Raw genomic sequence first — 19,815 nt, 5'->3', positions numbered from 1 at the left:
TTTGTGCTGACAAGGATAGAAACATGTAGGAATATCTGCTTTGCTGGTTCAACATGTGAACTTGGGTCTATCATTGGCCTGTTTACCTACTGGATTCTACCGGGTTTATGACTCTTCTGGGCATGTTCAGAGTGGCATTATTCACAATAGCTGAAAGGTGGAAGCAGACCAAATGTCCATAGGCAGATGTATGGATAAACAAAATGGTGTAACATATAATGGAATATTATTCAGCTTCAAAAAGAAAATTCGGATGCACGTTACAATATAGATGAACTTGGAGGACTTTATGCTAAGTGAAGTAAGTCAATCACAACAAAACAAATACTGTATCGTCCCACTTATATGAGATATTTAGAGTAGTCAACTACTACATTGCCAACAACTGGAGTAGTCAACTCATAGAAACAGAAAGTAGAATGGAAGTAGAATGGGCTGGGGAGAGGGGAAATGGGGGAGTTGTTATTTAATGGGTACAGAGTTTCAGTTTTGTGAGACAAAAAGTTCAGATATTGATTATATAACAATGTGAATGTACTTAAAGCCACCAAACTTCACATTTTACAATGGTTAAGATGGTGACTTATGTTATGCTTATCTTACCATAAGGAAACAAACAAACAAAAACATGTTCTCGCTGAACTGTATATTTATTGCCCAGTCTACTTCTCTTATGGTTTTTCAAATCTCAGTGACTGGCATTTACCAGTCAGAAAGCTGGGTACTAACCTGAAATTTTCCTTCCATGTTAACCTCTCTGCAAAACTAATAAGCAAGCCCTTTGGCTCTGTATTTTTAACAGCTCTTCACACTCCTCACTCTGTCTGCTTGTTCACTCTGAACTCTCTCACCCAGAATTGCTGCTGATACTATTATTTTCTTAACTGCTCTCTCTGCCCTAAATTGCTCCATTTCTATTTCAAATTATTTTCCATGTCTCGACTAGAATCTTCTTTTCCTAAAATCCAGATGTGAACAAATTGTTTCCATATCCCCAAATACATTAATAGTTCCCTACTGGCTGCTATTATTTAGAATAGAAAACAAGACTCTTGTTGATCTAGTTCATTTCTTTCTTTTCTAAGTTCTTGTTCCTATTTCTTCTTGTGCCTTTTTTCGTACAGTGCACTCCAGCTATAGTAAACTGTAGTTTCAGAGAACATGTTGTACTGTCTTATGCCTCTAGGACTTTGTTTACGCTGCACTCTGTGCCTGGACTGCTAGGAATCTTCTCCCCATCCTGTCCACCTGGTGAACACCTGGGTTTCTTTGAAGGCAAGTCAAAACTCGTTCTCTATATGAAACTTTTTCTGACTACTTCCTTTTTCTCTTAGTCAGAATTTCTCTTTCCTCCTTCATATCTCCTATGCAAAATATTTTTTAAAAAACTCTTTGCCTCTGTAACATTTTATTGCATTTGTTTTACATGTGTGGGTTCCTTTATTTCATTACAATTATTTTGAAATCAGGGCTGTGGCTAATTTTTCTTTTTATCCTTAATACCTCAGACAGTGTTTGGAATATTGTACATGTTTATTAAAAATTGGCTGGATACATTATTAAATGGCTATTATTTTTTATTTTTATTTTTATTTATGTATTTTTTTTTTTTTGAGATGGAGTCTTGCTCCCATCTTGCAGGCTGGAGTGCAGTGGAGCAATCTTGGCTCACTGCAATCTCCACCTCCTGAGTTCAAGCAATTCTCTTGCCTCAGCCTCTGGAGTAGCTGGGATTACAGGCGTGCATCACCATGTCTAGCTAATTTTTGTATTTTTAGTAGATATGAGCTTTTGTCATGTTGGTCAGGCTAGTCTTGAACTCCTGACCTCAGGTGATCCACCCACCTCAGCCTTCCAAAGTGCTAGGATTACAGGCATGAGCCACCGTGCCCGGACTATTTATTTGTTTATTTATTTATTACGGTGTCTTGCTCTGTAGCTCAAGCTGGAGTGCAGTGGCATGATCTTGGCTGACTGCAAACTCCACCTACTGAGTTCAAGCAATTCTTCTGCCTCAGCCTCTTGAGTAGCTGGGATTACAGGCACCTGCCACCACATCCAGCTAATTTTTATATTTTTAGTAGAGACGGGGCTTCACCATGTTGGCCAAGCTGGTCTCAAGCCCCTGACTTCAGAGGATCCACCTACCTCTCAGGCGTGAGTCACTGAGCCTCGCCATGGATATTAATTGAACATCCATTCAACAAACATTTATTGAACACTTGTTATAAGTATTGGGGATACCAAGCATCTAGTGCATAATTTAGGAAAACAGATAGCTTAAGGAAAATAGGTGTTAATACTTACCCCGGTGATATAGCAAGTACTTAGCAAATGTATCGGTTGAGTGGTTTGGAGGTTGGGGAAAGAGGAAGGTTTTAGGGAGATAATGGTGGTGTTAGAAAAACTCTCATATAGGCAGTACCGTTGAATGATTATTTTTGGTAAGTATATTGGTGGAACAAATAGAACCCATGAAACATTTGGGGTTCAGCCCACTGCATTCATTGCAAAGGTACAATTTTTTACCACGTTGGGAGTAGCTAGAGAGAAAGTGAGAAATCGTGTTGATGCTTTTTAAATCGTGTGCATATATCCTGTCAGAAACTGGGCTAGGAGAAACTTTTAAGCAGAAAAATTGTAGGACCAACTTTGTTTATTAGGAAGAAAACAGAATTTGAGGGGGAAGAGATCAAAAGCCAGAAAATGGGAGATCATTGTCCGGGTGAGGAATGATGTTGGATTTTTGTGATAGCAAAAATGGAGAGGAAGGGCTCAATTCTAGGAGTTTTAAAGCTGATCAAGATTTAGTGACGATGAGATGAGGGAGGAAAGATGGAGAAAGTGAAAATGAGAACAGATGTGTTTGTTATGAGGCAATGTGACAGCAATCTATAAAATCAAAATATTGCACACAGTTGTTTTTATTATCCTTTTCTAGTTGCTCTGAGTTTAGATTGGGAAGGTGGCTGTACTTTTAGAGACGTGTTCACATCTAAGGAAGATATCAAATTTCGGATAAGGTTTTATTTCGGAGAATTTTCAAGGAACGAGAAAAGATTATCTGCGCAGACAGGCCGAATAACAGAAAAAACTCAGTTCAGCTCCATCCCAGGCAACGCCTTCTCCTCTCCGCGAGCGTTTGAGGAAGCCCAGAGCCACAGAACCCCGCCCACTTCTTTCCAGACCAGACCATCCTTCCTCAGTCCTGGCCTCCTTCCTAGCCAATCACCGCTCAGTTCAACGTCATTACCGCGCGCCGTCAGGGAGCGTGTCAGAGGCTGGACCACGTGTACTGTGTTGACTGTCAAAGTCTCTGGGAGCCCCGTTTCCGGAAGCGGTGAGTTCTGAGAGAAGTTCCTGCACCGTAGTTCCCCAAGTCTGCGAATCCCCAACTATGAGCTCCTCAGGCGTACTGTCCTTTACCCAGCAAGGATGGGAGCAGGTGCTGGCCAAAGTGAAACGGGCTGTCGTTTACCTGGACGCCGCCTGCGCCGAGAGCCTGCACTGGGGCTGCGGATCCACCCGTCTCATGGAGGCGGTAGGGAGTCCTGAGTGTCACCTTCGAGAGTTCGAGCCCAACGCAGTTGGTGGTGGAGCCAAGCAGCCCAAGGCGGTGTTTGTGTTGAGCCGCCTGCTGAAAGGCCGGACCGTGGAAATCCTACGGGACATCATCTGCCGCAGTCACTTCCAGTATTGTGTGGTGGTCACAGCCATGAGCCATGCTGTCCACCTCACAGCTAATCATGTCCCAGCGGCGGCAGCGGCCGAGATGGAGGGGCAGCAGCCGGTGTTCGAGCAGCTGGAGGAGAAGCTGTGTGAATGGATGGGCAACATTAACTACACGGCTGAGGTGTTCCATGTCCCGTTATTGCTTGCCCCTGTCGCTCCCCACCTTGCTTTGACTCCAGCCTTTGCGTCCCTTTTCCCACTGCTACCCCAGGATGTGCATCTCCTTAATAGTGCCCGACCGGATAAGAGGAAGCTGGGCAGCCTGGGTGATGTGGACGCCACTACCCTAACCCCTGAGCTGCTCCTGCAGATCAGGTGCCTGGTGTCAGGCCTCAGTTCTCTGTGTGAACATTTAGGAGTACGGGAGGAGTGTTTTGCTGTAGGTTCCTTAAGTCGGGTCATCGCTGCGGATCTGGCCAATTATGCCCCTGCCAAGAACAGGAGAAAGACTGCTACAGGCAGGGCATCAGTGATTTTTGTGGACAGAACCCTGGATCTCACAGGTAAGTGCCTTGCTGTGGAGTTCTTCACATCCATTCTCCACATTACTGGGACTTTCATTGATTCCGCATGTATTTTGTTGACCTTTTATTATGTACCAGATTGAGGATACAAAGAACTAGATGGGCACAGTCTCTAATCTCACAGAGTTTATAGTCTACAGTGGGATATAGACAAGTGAATTAGCAATCTTAATAACGTTTGTTAAATGCTGTAATGGGTAGAAATGTTATAAATGCTCACTGCCTTGTTAAACAACTTTAATTAGCCCGGATGTTGGAAAGTGGAATTATACTGACATGGAGAAAAACTGTGCACCTGGGAATTTTTATTTTTATTTTTTATAGAAATTTAGGAATGCTGGTATTCACAACAGCCCTTCATGAGAAGACTCTGGTTTGTTGGAGAAGTATTAACAGAAGACCCAGTGGAAGGAAAACTATTATATAATAAAACATAAAATTATCACAGTTGAGGTTTAGGAAATGAGTGTTAAAGAAAGAGGCTGAACTTAAATGTCACTAGTAAATGAGATGAAATAGAATTGTAGAAAACATTTTCAAATGTTTATTGATTTATTTTTAGCTTTCATTGTATTGAAGTAGGTAATCTCAAATTGTAATAATGTATTATTTACACAAAAGAAACAGATGTAATCCTTAAAGCAGATGAAAAAAAGACACTTTCTGATGCTTGATAGTTATTTTCAAAGGTCAACTTTATTGTTTTATAATTAGGTGTAAATACTGTTAGTAATATAGGCTAGCCACTTCCAAGTCTTGGGTGAATAATAAAAAAACTTACATTGGTAGGCATTCCCTTTAATAGGCCAGAAAAAAAGTTGAATTAAGTTATAAAAACTAAAATAGGTGTATTTGAGTTTTTAATCTTAATAAGATTAATTTTCAGATAAAAAATGGAAAGTAAACTAAATGGTAGTACTTAGATATAGGCTTAATTATATGACTGGAAAAGCCAGGTGTCCAATCTGTAATTTAAATATGTAAGTAATAACTGTAGCATTGCAGAGTCCATAGGGGATTAAAAGATAAAACCTTTTGAGTAGATGCTTGTAGTGTTTTTTAGTGGATCCTATATATTACTTTTACTTCTATCTCTTTACGCCAAAAATGTAACCAGTTGTTTCATAATCAGTCGGGAAGTTCACATAATTTTGTACTCTCCCCCAAGACTTCAGTTAGGCAAAACTTAATGTCCCACTGTCCAGCACCATAGTAACAGCTCCTCTACATCTTCAGTATCTAATATGTTTTTTAAACGTACAGAATCAATAAGGTGAGCATAACTTCTGCCCTCTAAAAGTTTACAATATAAGATAGTCAAGTATGATTTAGAGCCGGGCACAGTGGCTAGTGCCTGTAATCCCAGTACTTTGGGAGGCTGAGGTGGGCAGACTGCTTGAGCTCAGGAGTTTGAGACCAGCCTGGGCAACACAGCAAAACTCCATCTCTATAAAAAATTAAAAAATTAAATAAAAAAATTTTTTTTAAAATTTAAAGAATTAGCCAGGCGTGGTGGCCTTTATTCCCAGCCACTCAAGAGCTCAAGAGGCTGAGGTGGAGGATAAATTGAGCCCAGAAGGCAGAGGTTGCAATGAGCTGCGATCACATCACTGTACTCTACCCTGGGTGACAGAGCCAGACTCTGTCTCAAAAAAAAAAGAAAGAAAGAAAGAATTACAAAATAAGGGCACATAGAAAGACAAAGTTGCAAATCATTCTGCTATAAAGACACATGCACAGGTATGTTTATTGTGGCAGTATTCACAATAGTAAAGATTTGGAACCAACTCAAAGGCCCATCAATGATAGACTGGATAAAGAAAATGTGGCACATATATACCATGAAATACTATGCAGCCATAAAAAGGATGAGTTCATGTCCTTTGAAGGGACATGGATGAAGCTGGAAACCATCATTCTCAGCAAACTAACACAAGAACAGAAAACCAAACACTGCGTGTTCTCACTCACATGTGGGTGTTGAACAATAAGAACACATGGACACAGGCAGGGGAACACCACACACTGGGTCTTGATGGGGTGGTGGGGTCAAGGGAAGAGATAGCATTAGGAGAAATACCTAATGTAGATGATGGGTTCATGGGTGCAGCAAACCACCATGGCACGTGTATACCTATGTAAGACACCTGCACGTTCTGCACATGTATCCCAGAACTTAAAGTATAATAATAATAAGAAGAAAGACAAAAGTTGCCATTCAGCAGCAATCATTTCATAGGCTCTTTCCTGTCAAGCCTCCAGATCTCTTTCCCCATACTCCTTAGCTTTCTTGCTTCTAATATCACTGAGAAAATATAAGCCACTAGAAAAATTTATATTTTCCCATCACCAAATCTACCACCCTTTCTACATCTGTACCCATGTCTTTTTCCTTCCTTCCTTCAGGTTGAAAAGAGATATACTGTCCCTGCCACTATCTAATGCCAACTTTTTCACCTATGTAGACTAAATCTTCTCTTTTCACTTCTCTCATAGATTTACTGTTTTTCAAATACTCTCTCCCTTTCTTAGATAATCATATTTTCCTTTTCCCTGGGTTTTCCCCCAACATACAAACAGCATGGAACGTCTTCTTTCTTGACCTCTCGCGCTCCTCCAACTTCAATTTTATTTTTGCTTTATTTTATAGCAAACTTGAAAGAACTGTGTATACTCGTTGCCTCCACAAACATCTGCTCCAATTTTCTCTTGACTCTACTTCAATTAGACTTTTATTTTCCACTACTTCCCAGAATTTTCTTTGTTTTATTACCACATTCATTTTTCTGAACTTCAAAGCAGCATTTGACACAGTAAAGCATGCAAATAGTTAAAAAACAATTAAAGAAGTATAAACATATACAGACAAGCAACCTCTCAGGCTAGCTTCTTGTATAATCCCTCAAAGCGTAACAATGACATACTTGCTCAGTGTTCCAGTGGCCTCTTGTCACACCTTGCGCCAAGTTTCTTACTGTTATTTTCAAAGCCATGCATGATCTGCCTGTGTCTGTCTCTTCCACCTCATCTCTGACTGATCTCCCCTCTTACAGCATTGGCTACCTTGCCATTGTCAGACATGGTAAGTATGTTTCTGTTTCAGGGCCTTTGCATTCCTCTGCAACTCTGCTTTGGATGTTCCTCCTTGAGGTATCCACATGGCTTTCTCCCTCACATCATTCCTGCTCCTAAGAGAGGCCTTCCTTGGTAACCTTCTTTGACACTCTCTTACCCTTTACATGGCTTTATTTGTCATAGGCTTTACTATTCCCTGATTTATTACCTGTTTCCTCCCACTTGAATGGAAGTTCTTGACGGGAGGGTCTCTGTTTTGTTTACTGTTTATTAACCAGCAAGAGTACCCTGAAAACAGTAGGTATTCAATATACATTTATTGAATAAGTGGATAAATGAGTAGATTATAGGTTGTAGATACTAGACATTCATTGAGGTTAACACACTTATTTTTTATTTTTTTTTAAATTTGTTTATTATACTTTAAGTTCTGGAGTGCATGTGCGGATTGTGTAGGTTTGTTACATAGGTAGACACGTGCCATGTTTCTGAGGTTCTTAAACTGTATCATTAGTAATATACAAATGTAGAAAAAATGATGGACACTTTTCTGAATAGTCTAAGATTTGGCAGCTTGGGCTTACAGCAAAACTTAAGAAAGAAAATAATGATATTAACTAGTTATATTTATATGAATATTTTATGGAAAAAATATTCTGATCACCACTTCCGACTGGGTGCAGTGGCTCATGCCTGTGACCCCAACACTGAGCGTGGTGGCTCATGCCTGTAATTCCAGGCTGAAGCTGGTGAATCACTGGAGCCTAAAAGTTCGAGAACATCCTAGGCAACATAGGAAGACCCTGTCTTTACAAAAAATGCAAAAATTAGCCAGGCACAGTGGCTCGTGCCTATGGTCTCAGTTACTTGGGGGCTGAGGTGGGAGGATTGCTTGAACCTGGGAGTTTGAAGCTGCAGCGAACTGTGATCATGCCATTGCACTCCAGTCTGGGTGACAGAGAAAGACCCTGTTGCAAAAAAAATTAAAATAAAAACACCACTTTTATATTACCTTATTTGATCTCAATGAATTAAGTGAGTTAAGGGTTCTTTATCATTTTAAGAATAAAGAAATTGAGGCTCAAAAGTTGTTCTTTACTGAAAAAAGCATAAGAGCTAGCCAGGTGTGATGGTATTGCGTCACATTTGACATTTCTGTGAATGTCAAAGCTCAACATCTTTTGTTTTTTGAATTGTCAAAGGGAGAGTTAGTGTTATATTGTTAGTATATATTGTTATTCACTTTATTTACATTTGTTAAGAATCCCTCTGCCAATAGGTGGTCTTCCAGGGTGATGATTAAGTTAGGGAAGATATTCAGTTTTGTGTGGGAAGGAACATTTTACAGTGAAACAATATTTAATGTTGAAAGGGGCATTACTCAAAGGGAACAAATAGGAGATTTCTCTGGGTAGATTCAAGGCAACATATAAAAAGAGTAAGAAAAATTCAGCCCTCTGTCAAGAGCCTGGAAGGGACCATGAAAATATTAGTCTCAGTGGGATGCTATGGGCATTCTAACACAAGACACAATTATAAAGCAATGAGATTGAACCCCTGAAAGTTACTTGAGGTATTTCTCAAATACATTAAAAATTATAAAGACCCTGCTTTCTTCTTATCTTCTTGAATAATTCAGTTCAAAAACATTTAGGTGGGGCTCAGTGAGGTAGGTGTCTGGCAGGGAGGAAGACCTTGGCTTGGCCCAGGGTGTTGGATCCCAAGTGGGGTGAGATCTGAGTGGGGCGAGGTCACCTGCTTAGTGGTGGTAGGTGACAGCAGCAACGGCCTGGTAGGGTGATAAAGGCACAGTGGGATTAGGAAATGTCCCCAGGACCCAATATGTTTGCCTTCTACCGGTTTATGGAACCAAGTTTGATTTGTGGTTCTCACTGACTCTGAGGGAAGTTAGATAGGGAAGAGACTCAAGCAGCCCTATGGGAGGCCTATAAAGTGAGGAATTGGGGTTCCTTCCAATTGCCAATGAGGAACTGAGACCTCCTGTCAATAGCTTTGTGAGAGAGCCATCTGAGAAATGGATCCTTGAGCCCAAACATTCAGATAACTGTAGCCCCAGCTGACATATTGACTGCAATTTCATGAGAGTCTCTGAGTCAGACCCAGTTAAGCCACTCTGAATTCCTAGACACATAGAAACAGTGAGATTAAGACATGTTGTTTTAAGACAGTAAGTTCTGAGATAATTTGTTACGCAGCAACATACAACTAATATACTGGGTAAGAGTTTAGATAGATACTAAAAAAGTGATGGAATTTCCATTTTAAATAGCATAGCTAGGGAAGACCTCTGTGAGAATGTGACATTTGACCAGAGGCTGAAAGAAAGGAGGAAACATGCCATGTGGCTACCTAAGGATGGAACATATGGCAAGTGCAATGGGCCTAAGGTGGGAGCATGTGTGACATGCTTGAGGACCAGTAGGAGGCCAGTTTGGCTAAAGTGTTGTGAACAAGAGAGAACACCGATAGGACATCAGTTGGAGGGGTAGGTAGAGAATGCTTTGCAGGTTGAAATAAGGATTTAGGATACTAACCAAAGTATAATGGGAAATCAGTTGGAGGATTTTGAGCTGTGATGTGACATGATCAGATTTATGTTATATAGGATCATTTATGTAAGGAGTGTGGGGATTGAGGTAGATCCTCAATATATGGTAGCTACTGTTACTATAGAGATTACCAGAGCTTACTTATAGTGATCTTAGCTCTGCCCTTTCCTAGTCAAAATTCCTTGGGCAAGTTGCCCAACTCCTGCCTCTCAGCTTCCTGATCTGTAAAATAAGGACCTCAGAGGATAATTGAGAGGATAAAATAAGCTAATATATCTATCTTCTACAGCAGCTAGAGAAAAAAATAAAGTAGAGTAAGCTAAAGGTTCCCCCTATGCAATCTTACAAGATCACTACAATTCTGGTTATTCAAGACCGTGTTAAAAATGGTATGGATGAGGCCAGGTACGGTGGCTCACGCCTGTAATCCCAGCACTTTGGGAGACCAAGGTGGGTGGATCACGAGGTCAGAAGTTTGAGACCAGCCTGGCCAATATGGTGAAACCCTGTCTCTACTAAAAATACAAAAATTAGCTGTGTGTGGTGGTACATGCCTGTAGTTCTAGCTGCTCAGGAGGCTGAGGCAGGAGAATTGCTTGAACCTGGGAGGCCGAGATTGCAGTGAGCTGAGATCATGCCACTGCACTCTAGCCTGGGTGACAGAGTGAGAGTCTGTCTCAGAAAAAAAAAAAAAAAAAAAAAAAAAGATATGGATGATCTCTGTTCATTTTGTAAGTGTATTAGGGTTCTCTAGAAGGACAGAATTAATGGATTATATGGATTGAGCTCTTATGAAGACTTCTCAATGCTTGCTTCTCATTTTATTTCATGTAAGACTTAAGACAAGTGAAGTTGTTACATGCCTCATGATAATGACACTAACATACATAACCGACAGGGTCATACAGAATTGGTATATTCTGGTCCTGGTAACTTGAAAAGTTCAGCCCTTGAAGCAGTTGGCTTAATTTTGAATCTCAAATCCTGAGGTTGAAGGATACTTAGATGTCAGTTGGACCAACTTTGAGTTTTTAGATTGGTAGAACAGCACCCCATTTATGGAAGTTGTCTCAGATTACACAAGAAACTAGTAGAGGAAGGAAGCCTAGAGCCCATGTCTCCATTTTGTTTTGTTTTTCCTACACCTCTTTGAAAGAGATGTCATTGGGAATTAAACCATTCTTTGCCCAGACTAAGGGCCACATTGCTGTTAGTCAGGTTAAAAGTTGGGCAGGGAAGAAATAAGTGGGTTCTGCTTGACTTCTACCCTAGAGCATCTCAAATAATACTTAAAAATTTTCTATAATAAAAGAAAAATTAAGCTTTTTGAAAACTAAAATGTGATACAAATCTTGGCATTTTATGTATTTTATAAAAAAGAATCTGAAGTTATTATGATATCGATAGACCCTAAATACTTAAGTGTATATTCGAGTCATGTGAATGGCACTAATTAAATTTAAAAGGCGAATATTGAATCCTCTAAAGCTGGATATGTCATAAAATGTATTCACAGAAGAGCAGGATAATTAGAATATATATTCATTTTACCAAATCTGAGAAGCTGGATAATCATGGTCATGAAAAATTGGCATTTTGTTATTTCTGTAATGTAATAGTCTAAACAGTTTCTGATGGAATGTGAATTATTTTACTAATTGGATAAGTCTCATGTGCTCTTGTAGCAAACATTGGGTAAAATGAAGTTTTTGTAGAGTTAATATCAACCATAATCCTACTATCCAAATATAACCCTTCATAAAACCTTGGGGGGTGTGTGTGTGATTTTTAAATTATTACAACAGGATATATGTTCACCATAGTAAGTTTAGAAGTGCATATAAATAGCAGAAAATAAAAATCTCAGTTTGAGAACTGTTTAATAAATATATTATAATTTAAAAAATGATTCTTCTGCTTTTGAATATTTAGGATGTTGTTATACAATATTTTGGTCACATAAATTATACTATGGTTCTATAAAAATAACTTAGCCATTACACCTTAAAGGAATAAGTATTTTATGTCTTGACTTCTCATATTCAGAAATTTTTGAAAGGATTGTCAACAGTTTCAATTTGCAGAGGGTTTAATGAAGTGAGACTTGCTGAACATTCCTGAGTTTGGGATCGGAAGGAGGAGTGAGCAACAGCTAGATTGCAGAGGCTAAAGAAGTTAGGGAAGAAAGACAGCACACATAGAACACTTGTTTGTGCCATGTGTCTGGGGAAGGCAGATGAAAAATGGGAATAGCTTGGGGTAAGGACTAGAATTTGGGCATCAGATTCAGAGAAAAGTTATTTTGATGATAAATGGAGATTGTTAAAATTTTTAGTAAGTCAGGAGGGAAATAGTAGAGAGACAAAGAAATTCATGATGCTGTGAGGTAGTCCTAGTATCTCCATTTCAGCCTTATTTTAAAGACATGATTCACATAGAGATTTCTGATCCCTCTCTGGATACCAGGGCCATTTATAGTCACTAGGCATTTGTTCAGCAAGTATTTACCAAGCAATTTCTAGTCTGAGTGCTGGAGAGATGACTATAAATCATAGACGACATAAATAAGACACAGTTATTTCTAGACCTAATAAACGAATATTCTGATAGAACAGGAAACTCTTTCTTTTCTTTCTTTCCCTTTCTTTCTTTCTTTCCTTCTCTTTCTTTTTCTTTCTTTCTCCTTCCTTCCTTCCCTCCTTCCCTCCCTCCCTCCTTTCTTCCTTTTCTTTCCTTCCTTCCTTTCTTTCTTCCTTTCCTTTCCTTTCCTTTCCTTTCCTTCCTTTCTTTCTTTCCCTTCCTCCTTCCCCTTCCTCCTTCCCTTCCTCCTTCTCTTCCCTTCCCTTCTTCCCTTCCCTTCCTTCTTTCCTTCCTTCCTTCTCTCTCTCTCTCTCTTTCTGTCTCTCTTTCTTTCTTTCTTTCTTTCTTCTTTTTCTTTTTTTGAGACAGAGTCTTGCTCTGTCGCCCAGGCTGGAGTGCAGTGGCATGATCTTGGCTCACTGCAACCTCCGCCTCCTGGGTTCATGTGATTCTCCTGCCTCAGCCTCCCACGTAGCTGGGACTACAGGTGCATGCCACTACGCCTGGCTAATTTTTTTTTTTTTTTTTTTTTTTGTATTTTCAGTAGAGACAGGGTTTCACCATGTTAGCCAGGTTGGTGGCCGTCTCCAGACCTTGTGATCTGCCCACCTTGGCCTCACTAAGTGTTGGGATTACAGGCGTGAGCCACTGTGCCCAGCCAAGAACCCTTTTCTTCTTTTTTTTTTTTTTTTTTGAGACGGAGTTTCGCTCTTGTTACCCAGGCTGGAGTGCAATGGCGCGATCTCGGCTCACTGCAACCTCCGCCTCCCGGGTTTAGGCAATTCTCCTGCCCCAGCCTCCTGAGTCGCTGAGATTACAGGCACGCGCCACCAGGCCCAGCTAATTTTTTGTATTTTTAGTAGAGACGGGGTTTCACCATGTTGACCACGATGGTCTCGATCTCTTGACCTCGTGATCCAGCCGCCTCGGCCTCCCACAGTGCTGGGATTACAGGCTTAAGCCACCGCGCCCGGCCTAGAACCCTTTTGTTTAACACTAGAAGTCACCTTAGAAGCACCCATGCTGGCTCTATAATAAATCACTTTTGTGTGCCTGATTTTTTTTGTTTAACTAAGAGCATGGTTTTCGGATTTATCTGGTTCCTGGGTTTGAATTCTTACTCTGTGATGTACAAGTCAATTATTTACTTGATCTTGAGCAGGTTGAGCATAATAATACCTACATATTAAGGTTGCTGTAAGAATTAAGTGGATAATGAATGATCAGTGTAGAACTTAGAACCCGATAAAACAGTAGCTCTAGATGAATATTAGCTATTTTGATGAAAATGATGATGGTGATAATGATGATTCCTTGGGTTCCTGGTTCAGCCTTTCCTTCCTGATTCTTCTTTCCCATTAATATGACATGGCAAAAACAGCAGAGAGATAGAGTTAGGAAGGCATTAGAAGCAAAATGTTAATTGATATGAAGTTGATGGGTTCATAGCAAATAGATGTGGCAAGTCCCACACAGTGTTGGCATGATGTCTTCCAAGCAGTCATGGCTTTTGCAGAGAGAACTTGGTTTTGTTGAAAAAGCCTTGAACTGTGTCATTAGTCTTGAATTTTAATTTGAGTTCATTAATTAAAGTAAAATGCCTAAAACAGTGCTTAGTATACAGAAAGCACTCAATAAATGTTTGTGTCATTGTAGGCTATTACCATTTATTCATTTATTCTTTTTTTAAAAATAATTTATTTATTTTACTTTAGGTGAATACTATATCTTGCATTTCTCCCCATGTTATCCCTCCCTCCCCACCCCCCATTATATCTCCCCTACCCCCCCCAACTGTCCTCTGTGTGTGATGCTCCTCTCCCTGAGTCCACGTGTTCTCGTTGTTCAACACCCACCTATGAGTGAGAACATATGGTGCTTGGCTTTCGGTTCAAGAACAGAAAGTCAGTTTGCTGAGAATGATGGTTTCCAGATTCATCCAAGTCCCTACAAAGGACACGAACTCATCATTTTTTATGGCTGTTTAGTATTCCATGGTGTATATGTACCACATTTTCCTTGTCCAGTCTATCATTGATGGGCATTTGGGTTGGTTCCAGGTCTTTGCTATTGTACACAGGGCTGCAATGAACATACGTGTGCATGTGTCTTTACAGTAGAACAATTTGTAGTTCTTTGGGTGTAAACCCAATAGTGGGATTGCTGGGTCAAATGGAATTTCTATTTCTAGATCCTTGAGAAATCGCCACACTGTCTTCTGCAATGGTTGAACTAATTTACACTCGCACCAACTGTGTAAGAGTGTTCCTATTTCTCCACATCCTCTCCAGCATCTGTTGTCTCCCGATTTTTTAATGATTGCCATTCTAAGAGGCATGAGATGATATCTCAGTGTGGTTTTGATTTGCATTTCTCTAATGACCAGTGATGATGAGCATTTTTTCATATGTTTGTTGGCCTCATATACGTCCTCTTTTGAAAAGTGTCTGTTCATATCCTTTGCCCACTTTTGAATGGCGTTGTTTGTTTCTTTCTTGTATATCTGTTTTAGTTCTTTGTAGACTCTGTATATTAGCTCTTTGTCAGATGGGTAGATTACAAAAATTTTTTCCCATTCTGTTAGTTGCCGATTCACTCTAAGGATGGTTTCTTTTGCTGTACAGAAGCTCTGGAGTTTAATTAGATCTCATTTGTCTATTCTGGCTTTTATTGCCATTGCTTTTGGTGTTTTAGTCATGAAGTCCTTGCCTATGCCTATGTCCTGGATGGTTTTGCCTACGTTTCCTTCTAGTGTTTTTATGGTGTTAGGTTTTATGTTTAAATCTTTGATCCATATGGAGTTAATTTTAGTGTAAGGTGACAGATAGGGGTCCAGTTTCTGCTTTCTGCACATTGCTAGCCAGTTTTCCCAACACCGTTTATTAAACATTGAGTCCTTTCCCCATTGCTTGTTTTTGCTGGGTTTGTCAAAGATCAGATGGTTGTAGATGTGTGGTGATTCATCTGGGGTCTCTGTTCTGTTCCATTGATCTATGTCTCTTTTTGGTACCAGTACCATGCTGTTTTGATTACTGTAACCTTGTAGTATAGTTTGAAGTCTGGCAGTGTGATGCTCCTGGCTTTGTTCTTTTTGCTTAGGATTGTCTTGGCTATGCGGGGTCTCTTGTGATTCCATATGAAGTTTAAAATGGTTTTTTCCAGTTCTGTGAAGAAGGTCATTGGTAGCTTGATGGGGATAGCATTGAATCTATAGATTACTTTGGGCAGTATGGCCATTTTCACGATATTGATTCTTCCTAACCATGAGCATGGAATGTTTCTCCATCTGTTTGTGTCCTCTCTTATTTTGTTGAGCAGTGGTTTGTAGCTCTCCTTGAAGAGGTCCTTTACATCCTTTGTTAGTTGTATTCCTAGGTATTTTATTCTCTTTGTAGCAATTGTGAATGGGTGTTCACTCTTCATTTGGCTCTCTGTTTGTCTGTTATTGGTATATAGGAATGCTTGTGATTTTTGCACATTGATTTTGTATCCTGAGACTTTGCTGAAGTTGCTTATCAGTTTGAGAAGATTTTGGGCTGAGACGATGGGGTCTTCTAGATATGCAATCATGTCATCTGCAAATAGAGACAGTTTGACTTCCTCCTTTCCTAATCAAATACCCTTTATTTCTTTTTCTTCCCTGATTGCTCTTGCTAGAACTTCCCATACTATGTTGAATAGGAGTGGTGAGAGAGGGCATCCTTATCTAGTGCCTGATTTCAAAGAGAATTCTTCCTTCCAGCTTTTGCCCATTCAGTATGATATTGGCTGTAGGTTTGTGACATATAGCTTTTACCATTTTATGATACATTCCATCAATACATAGTTTATTGAGAGTTTTTAGCATGAAGGGCTGTTGAATTTTATCAAAGGGCTTCTCTGCATCTATTGAGATAATCATGTGGTTTTTGTCTTTGGTTCAGTTTATGTGATGGATTACATTTACGGATTTGCATATGTTGAAGCAGCCTTGCATCCCCGGGGTGAAGCCTACTTGGTTGTGATGGATAAGCTTCTTGATGTGCTGTTGCAGTCTGTTTGCCAGTATTGTATTGAAGATTTTTGCGTCGATGTTTATCATGGATATTGGCCTGAAGTTTTCTTTTTTAGTTGAGTCTCTGCCGGGTTTTGGTATCAGGATGATGCTGGTCTCATAAAATGAATTAGGGAGGATTCCCTCCTCTTGTATTGTTTGATACAGTTTCAGAATGAATGGAACCAGCTCCTCTTTGTATGTCTGGTAGAGTTCGGCTGTGAACCTGTCTGGACCTGGACTTTTTTTGGGTGGTAAGCTATTGATTGCTGCCTCTACTTCAGCCCTTGTTATTGGTCTATTCAGGGTTTCAGCTTCCTCCTGGTTTAGTTTTGGTAGAGTATAAGTGTCTAGGAATTTATCCATTTTTTCCTGGTTTATTGGTTCATGTGAGTAGAGCTGTTTGTAGTAATCTCTGATGGTAGTTTGTATTTCTGTGGGATCAGTGGTGATATCCCCTTTATCGTTTCTTATTGCATTTATTTGATTCTTCTCCCTTTTCTTTTTTATTAATCTGGCTAGTGGTCTGTCTATTTTGTTGATGTTTTCAAAAAACCAGCTCCTGGATTTATTGATTTTTTGAAAGGTTTTTTGTGTCTCTATCTCCTTCAGTTCTGCTCTGACCTTAGTTATTTCTCGTCTTCTGCTAGTTTTTGAGTTTTTTTTATCTTGCTCCTCTAGTTCTTTCAATTTTGATGATAGGATGTCGGTTTTAGCTCTTTCCTCTCTTCTCTGATGGGCATTTATTGCTATAAATTTCCCTCTCGATACTGCTTTAAAGGTGCCCCAGAGATTCTAGTAAGTTGTGTCTTCATTCTGGTTGGTTTCAAAGAACAACTTTATTTCTGCCTTCATTTCATTGTTTATCCAGTCAACATTCAGAAGCAAGTTGTTCAGTTTCCAAGTGGTTGTGCAGGTTTGAGTGTGTTTCTTGATCCTGAGTTCTAGTCTGATTGTGCTGTGGTCTGATAGACTGTTTGTTATGATTTCTGTTCTTTTGCATTTGCTGAGGAGTGATTTGCTTCCAATGATGTGGTCAATTCTAGAGTAAGTGCAATGTGGTGCTGAGAAAATGTATATTCTGTGGTTTTGGGGTGGAGTGTTCTGTATATGTCTGTTAGATATGCTTGGTCCAGCTCTGCATTCAAGTCCTGGATATCCTTGTTAATTTTCTGTCTCATTCATCTGTCTAATATTGACCGTGGAGTATTGAAGTCTCTCACTATTATTGTGTGGGAGTCTAAATCTCGTTTTAGGTCATTAAGAACTTGCTTTATGTATCTGGGTGCTCCTGTGTTGTGGGTGTATATATTTAGGATAGTTAGCTCTTCCTGTTGGATTGATCCTTTTGCCATTATGTATTGTCCTTCTTTGTCTCTTTTGATCTTTGTTGGTTTGAAGCCCATTTTATCAGAGACTAGGATTGCAACCCCTGCTGTTTTTTGTTCCCCATTTGCTTGATAAATCTTCCATCACTCTATTTTGAGTCTATGTGTGTCTTTGTATGTGAGATGGGTTTCTTGAATACAGCACACCGATGGGTTCTGACTTTTTATCAGTTTGCCAGTCTGTGTCTTTTGATTGGGGCGTTTAGGTCATTTACATTCAATGTTAATATTGTTATGTGTGAATTTGATCCTGCCATTTTGTTACTGGCTGGTATTCTTTCTCATTAGTTGACTCATTTTCTTCATTGCATTTTTGGTCTTTGCCAACTGGTTTGCTTTTGCAGTGACTGGTACTTGTTCCTTTCCATGCTTAGTGTTTCTTTCAGGAGCTTTTGTAGGGCAGGTCTGGTGGTGACAAAATTTCTCAATAATTGCTTATCCATAAAGGATTTTATTTCTCCTTCACTTACGAAGCTTAGTTTGGCTGGATATGAGATTCTGGGTTGAAAGTTCTTTTCTTTAAGGATGTTGAATATTGGTTCCCACTTTCTTCTGGCTTGTAGGGTTTCTGCCGAGAGATCTGCTGTGAGCCTGATTGGCTTCCCTCTGTGGGTGACCTGACCTTTCTCTCTGACTGCCCTTAGCATTTTTTCCTTCATTTCTACCCTGGTGAATCTGATGATTATGTGCCTTAGGGTTGCTCTTCTTGAGGAATATCTTTGTGGAGTTCTCTGTATTTCTTGAATTTGAAATTTGGACTGCCTTGCTAGGTTTGGGAAGTTCTCCTGCATAATATCCTGCAGTGTGTTTTCCAGCTTGGATTCATTCTCCCCATTATATTCAGGTACTCCGATCAAGCGTAGATTAGGTTTTTTCACATAATCCCATATTTCTTGGAGGCTTTGTTCATTTCTTTTCACTCTTTTTTCTCTTGTATTGCCTCCTCTTTTTATTTCATTGAGTTGATCTTCAATCTCTGATATCCTTTCTTCTGCTTGATCAATTCAGCTATTAAAACTTGTGTTTGCTTCACGTAGTTCTCATGCTGTGTTCTTCAACTCCATCAAGTCGTTTATGTTCTTCTCTAAGCTGGTTATTCTAGTTAGCATTTCGTCTAACCTTTTTTCAAGGTTTTTGGTTTCTTTGCATTGAGTTAGAATGTGTTCCTTTAGCTCTGAAAAGTTTGTTATTATCCACCTTCTGAATCCTGTTTCCGTCAATTCTTTGCACTCCTTCTCTGTCAAGTTGTGATCCTGTGTTGTTGAGGAGTTGTGGTTTCTGAAGAAGGTGTTCTGGTCTTTGATGGTTTCACCTTTTTTGCGCTGGTTTTTTCCCATCTTTGTGGATTTACCTGGCTGTGGTGTCAGAGAGCTGCTTGATGAGGTCATTCGTCTGCCTGTGGGAGCTCTAATGAGTTTCTAGGGACTCCTTCAGGTTACTAGGGAAGTTTCCTGTGTCTTTTTTGTTTATGCTGGGAGATTAGGCCCGCCTCCTCCACTGACCTGTTTGCGCTGCTGGATTGTCAAGAACGCTGTCCCTTGGCTACGTAGGCTTCTTGTGTTTTTTGTTAAAACACGTAGCCCAGTCGCACCCCTCTAGTGGTGGGTTGTGCCCTTCCTCCGCTGGGCTGGATCATTCAGGGTTCATCTCAGACTGTGGCACTGGCTATGCAACCCACTAGAGTCAGAGCTTCAGCCCTCTGGGGTTTGTGGGGGAGGTTAGGAACCTGCCCAGCTGCACCCGGCAGTCTCCCCCTTTCAGCTTTCTCTCTCTCCGGTCATGGGGTAGGGGCCGCCCAACTGCTCCCGCTTACAGCTCCCTCTCTCTCCGGGAAGGGGGTGATAGCTCAGTCTGCAGACTTTTTTTTTTTTTTTTTGGGGACGGAGTTTCGCTCTTGTTACCCAGGCTGGAGT

At 40.2% G+C, this 19,815-nt stretch overlaps 1 protein-coding gene across 2 annotated transcripts in view; it reads left to right on the top strand.

Annotated features, from left to right (window-relative positions):
* Positions 1-3,231: 3,231 nt before the first annotated feature.
* Positions 3,232-19,815, top strand: part of SCFD2 (sec1 family domain containing 2) — a 430,823-nt gene continuing 414,239 nt past the window's right edge. For both annotated transcript variants that reach the window (XM_032274167.1, XM_032274166.1), the window contains exon 1: positions 3,232-4,235. In XM_032274167.1, the coding sequence (XP_032130058.1) occupies positions 3,398-4,235 (838 nt within the window). In that variant the 5' untranslated portion in view covers positions 3,232-3,397. The remainder of the gene's footprint in view (positions 4,236-19,815) is intronic.

The sequence above is a fragment of the Sapajus apella genome, unplaced genomic scaffold, assembly GCF_009761245.1.
Source record: "Sapajus apella isolate SASKATOON/1434 unplaced genomic scaffold, GSC_monkey_1.0 scaffold5, whole genome shotgun sequence".
Lineage (NCBI taxonomy): Eukaryota > Metazoa > Chordata > Mammalia > Primates > Cebidae > Sapajus > Sapajus apella.
This window is presented reverse-complemented; position numbering and strand designations above follow the sequence as displayed.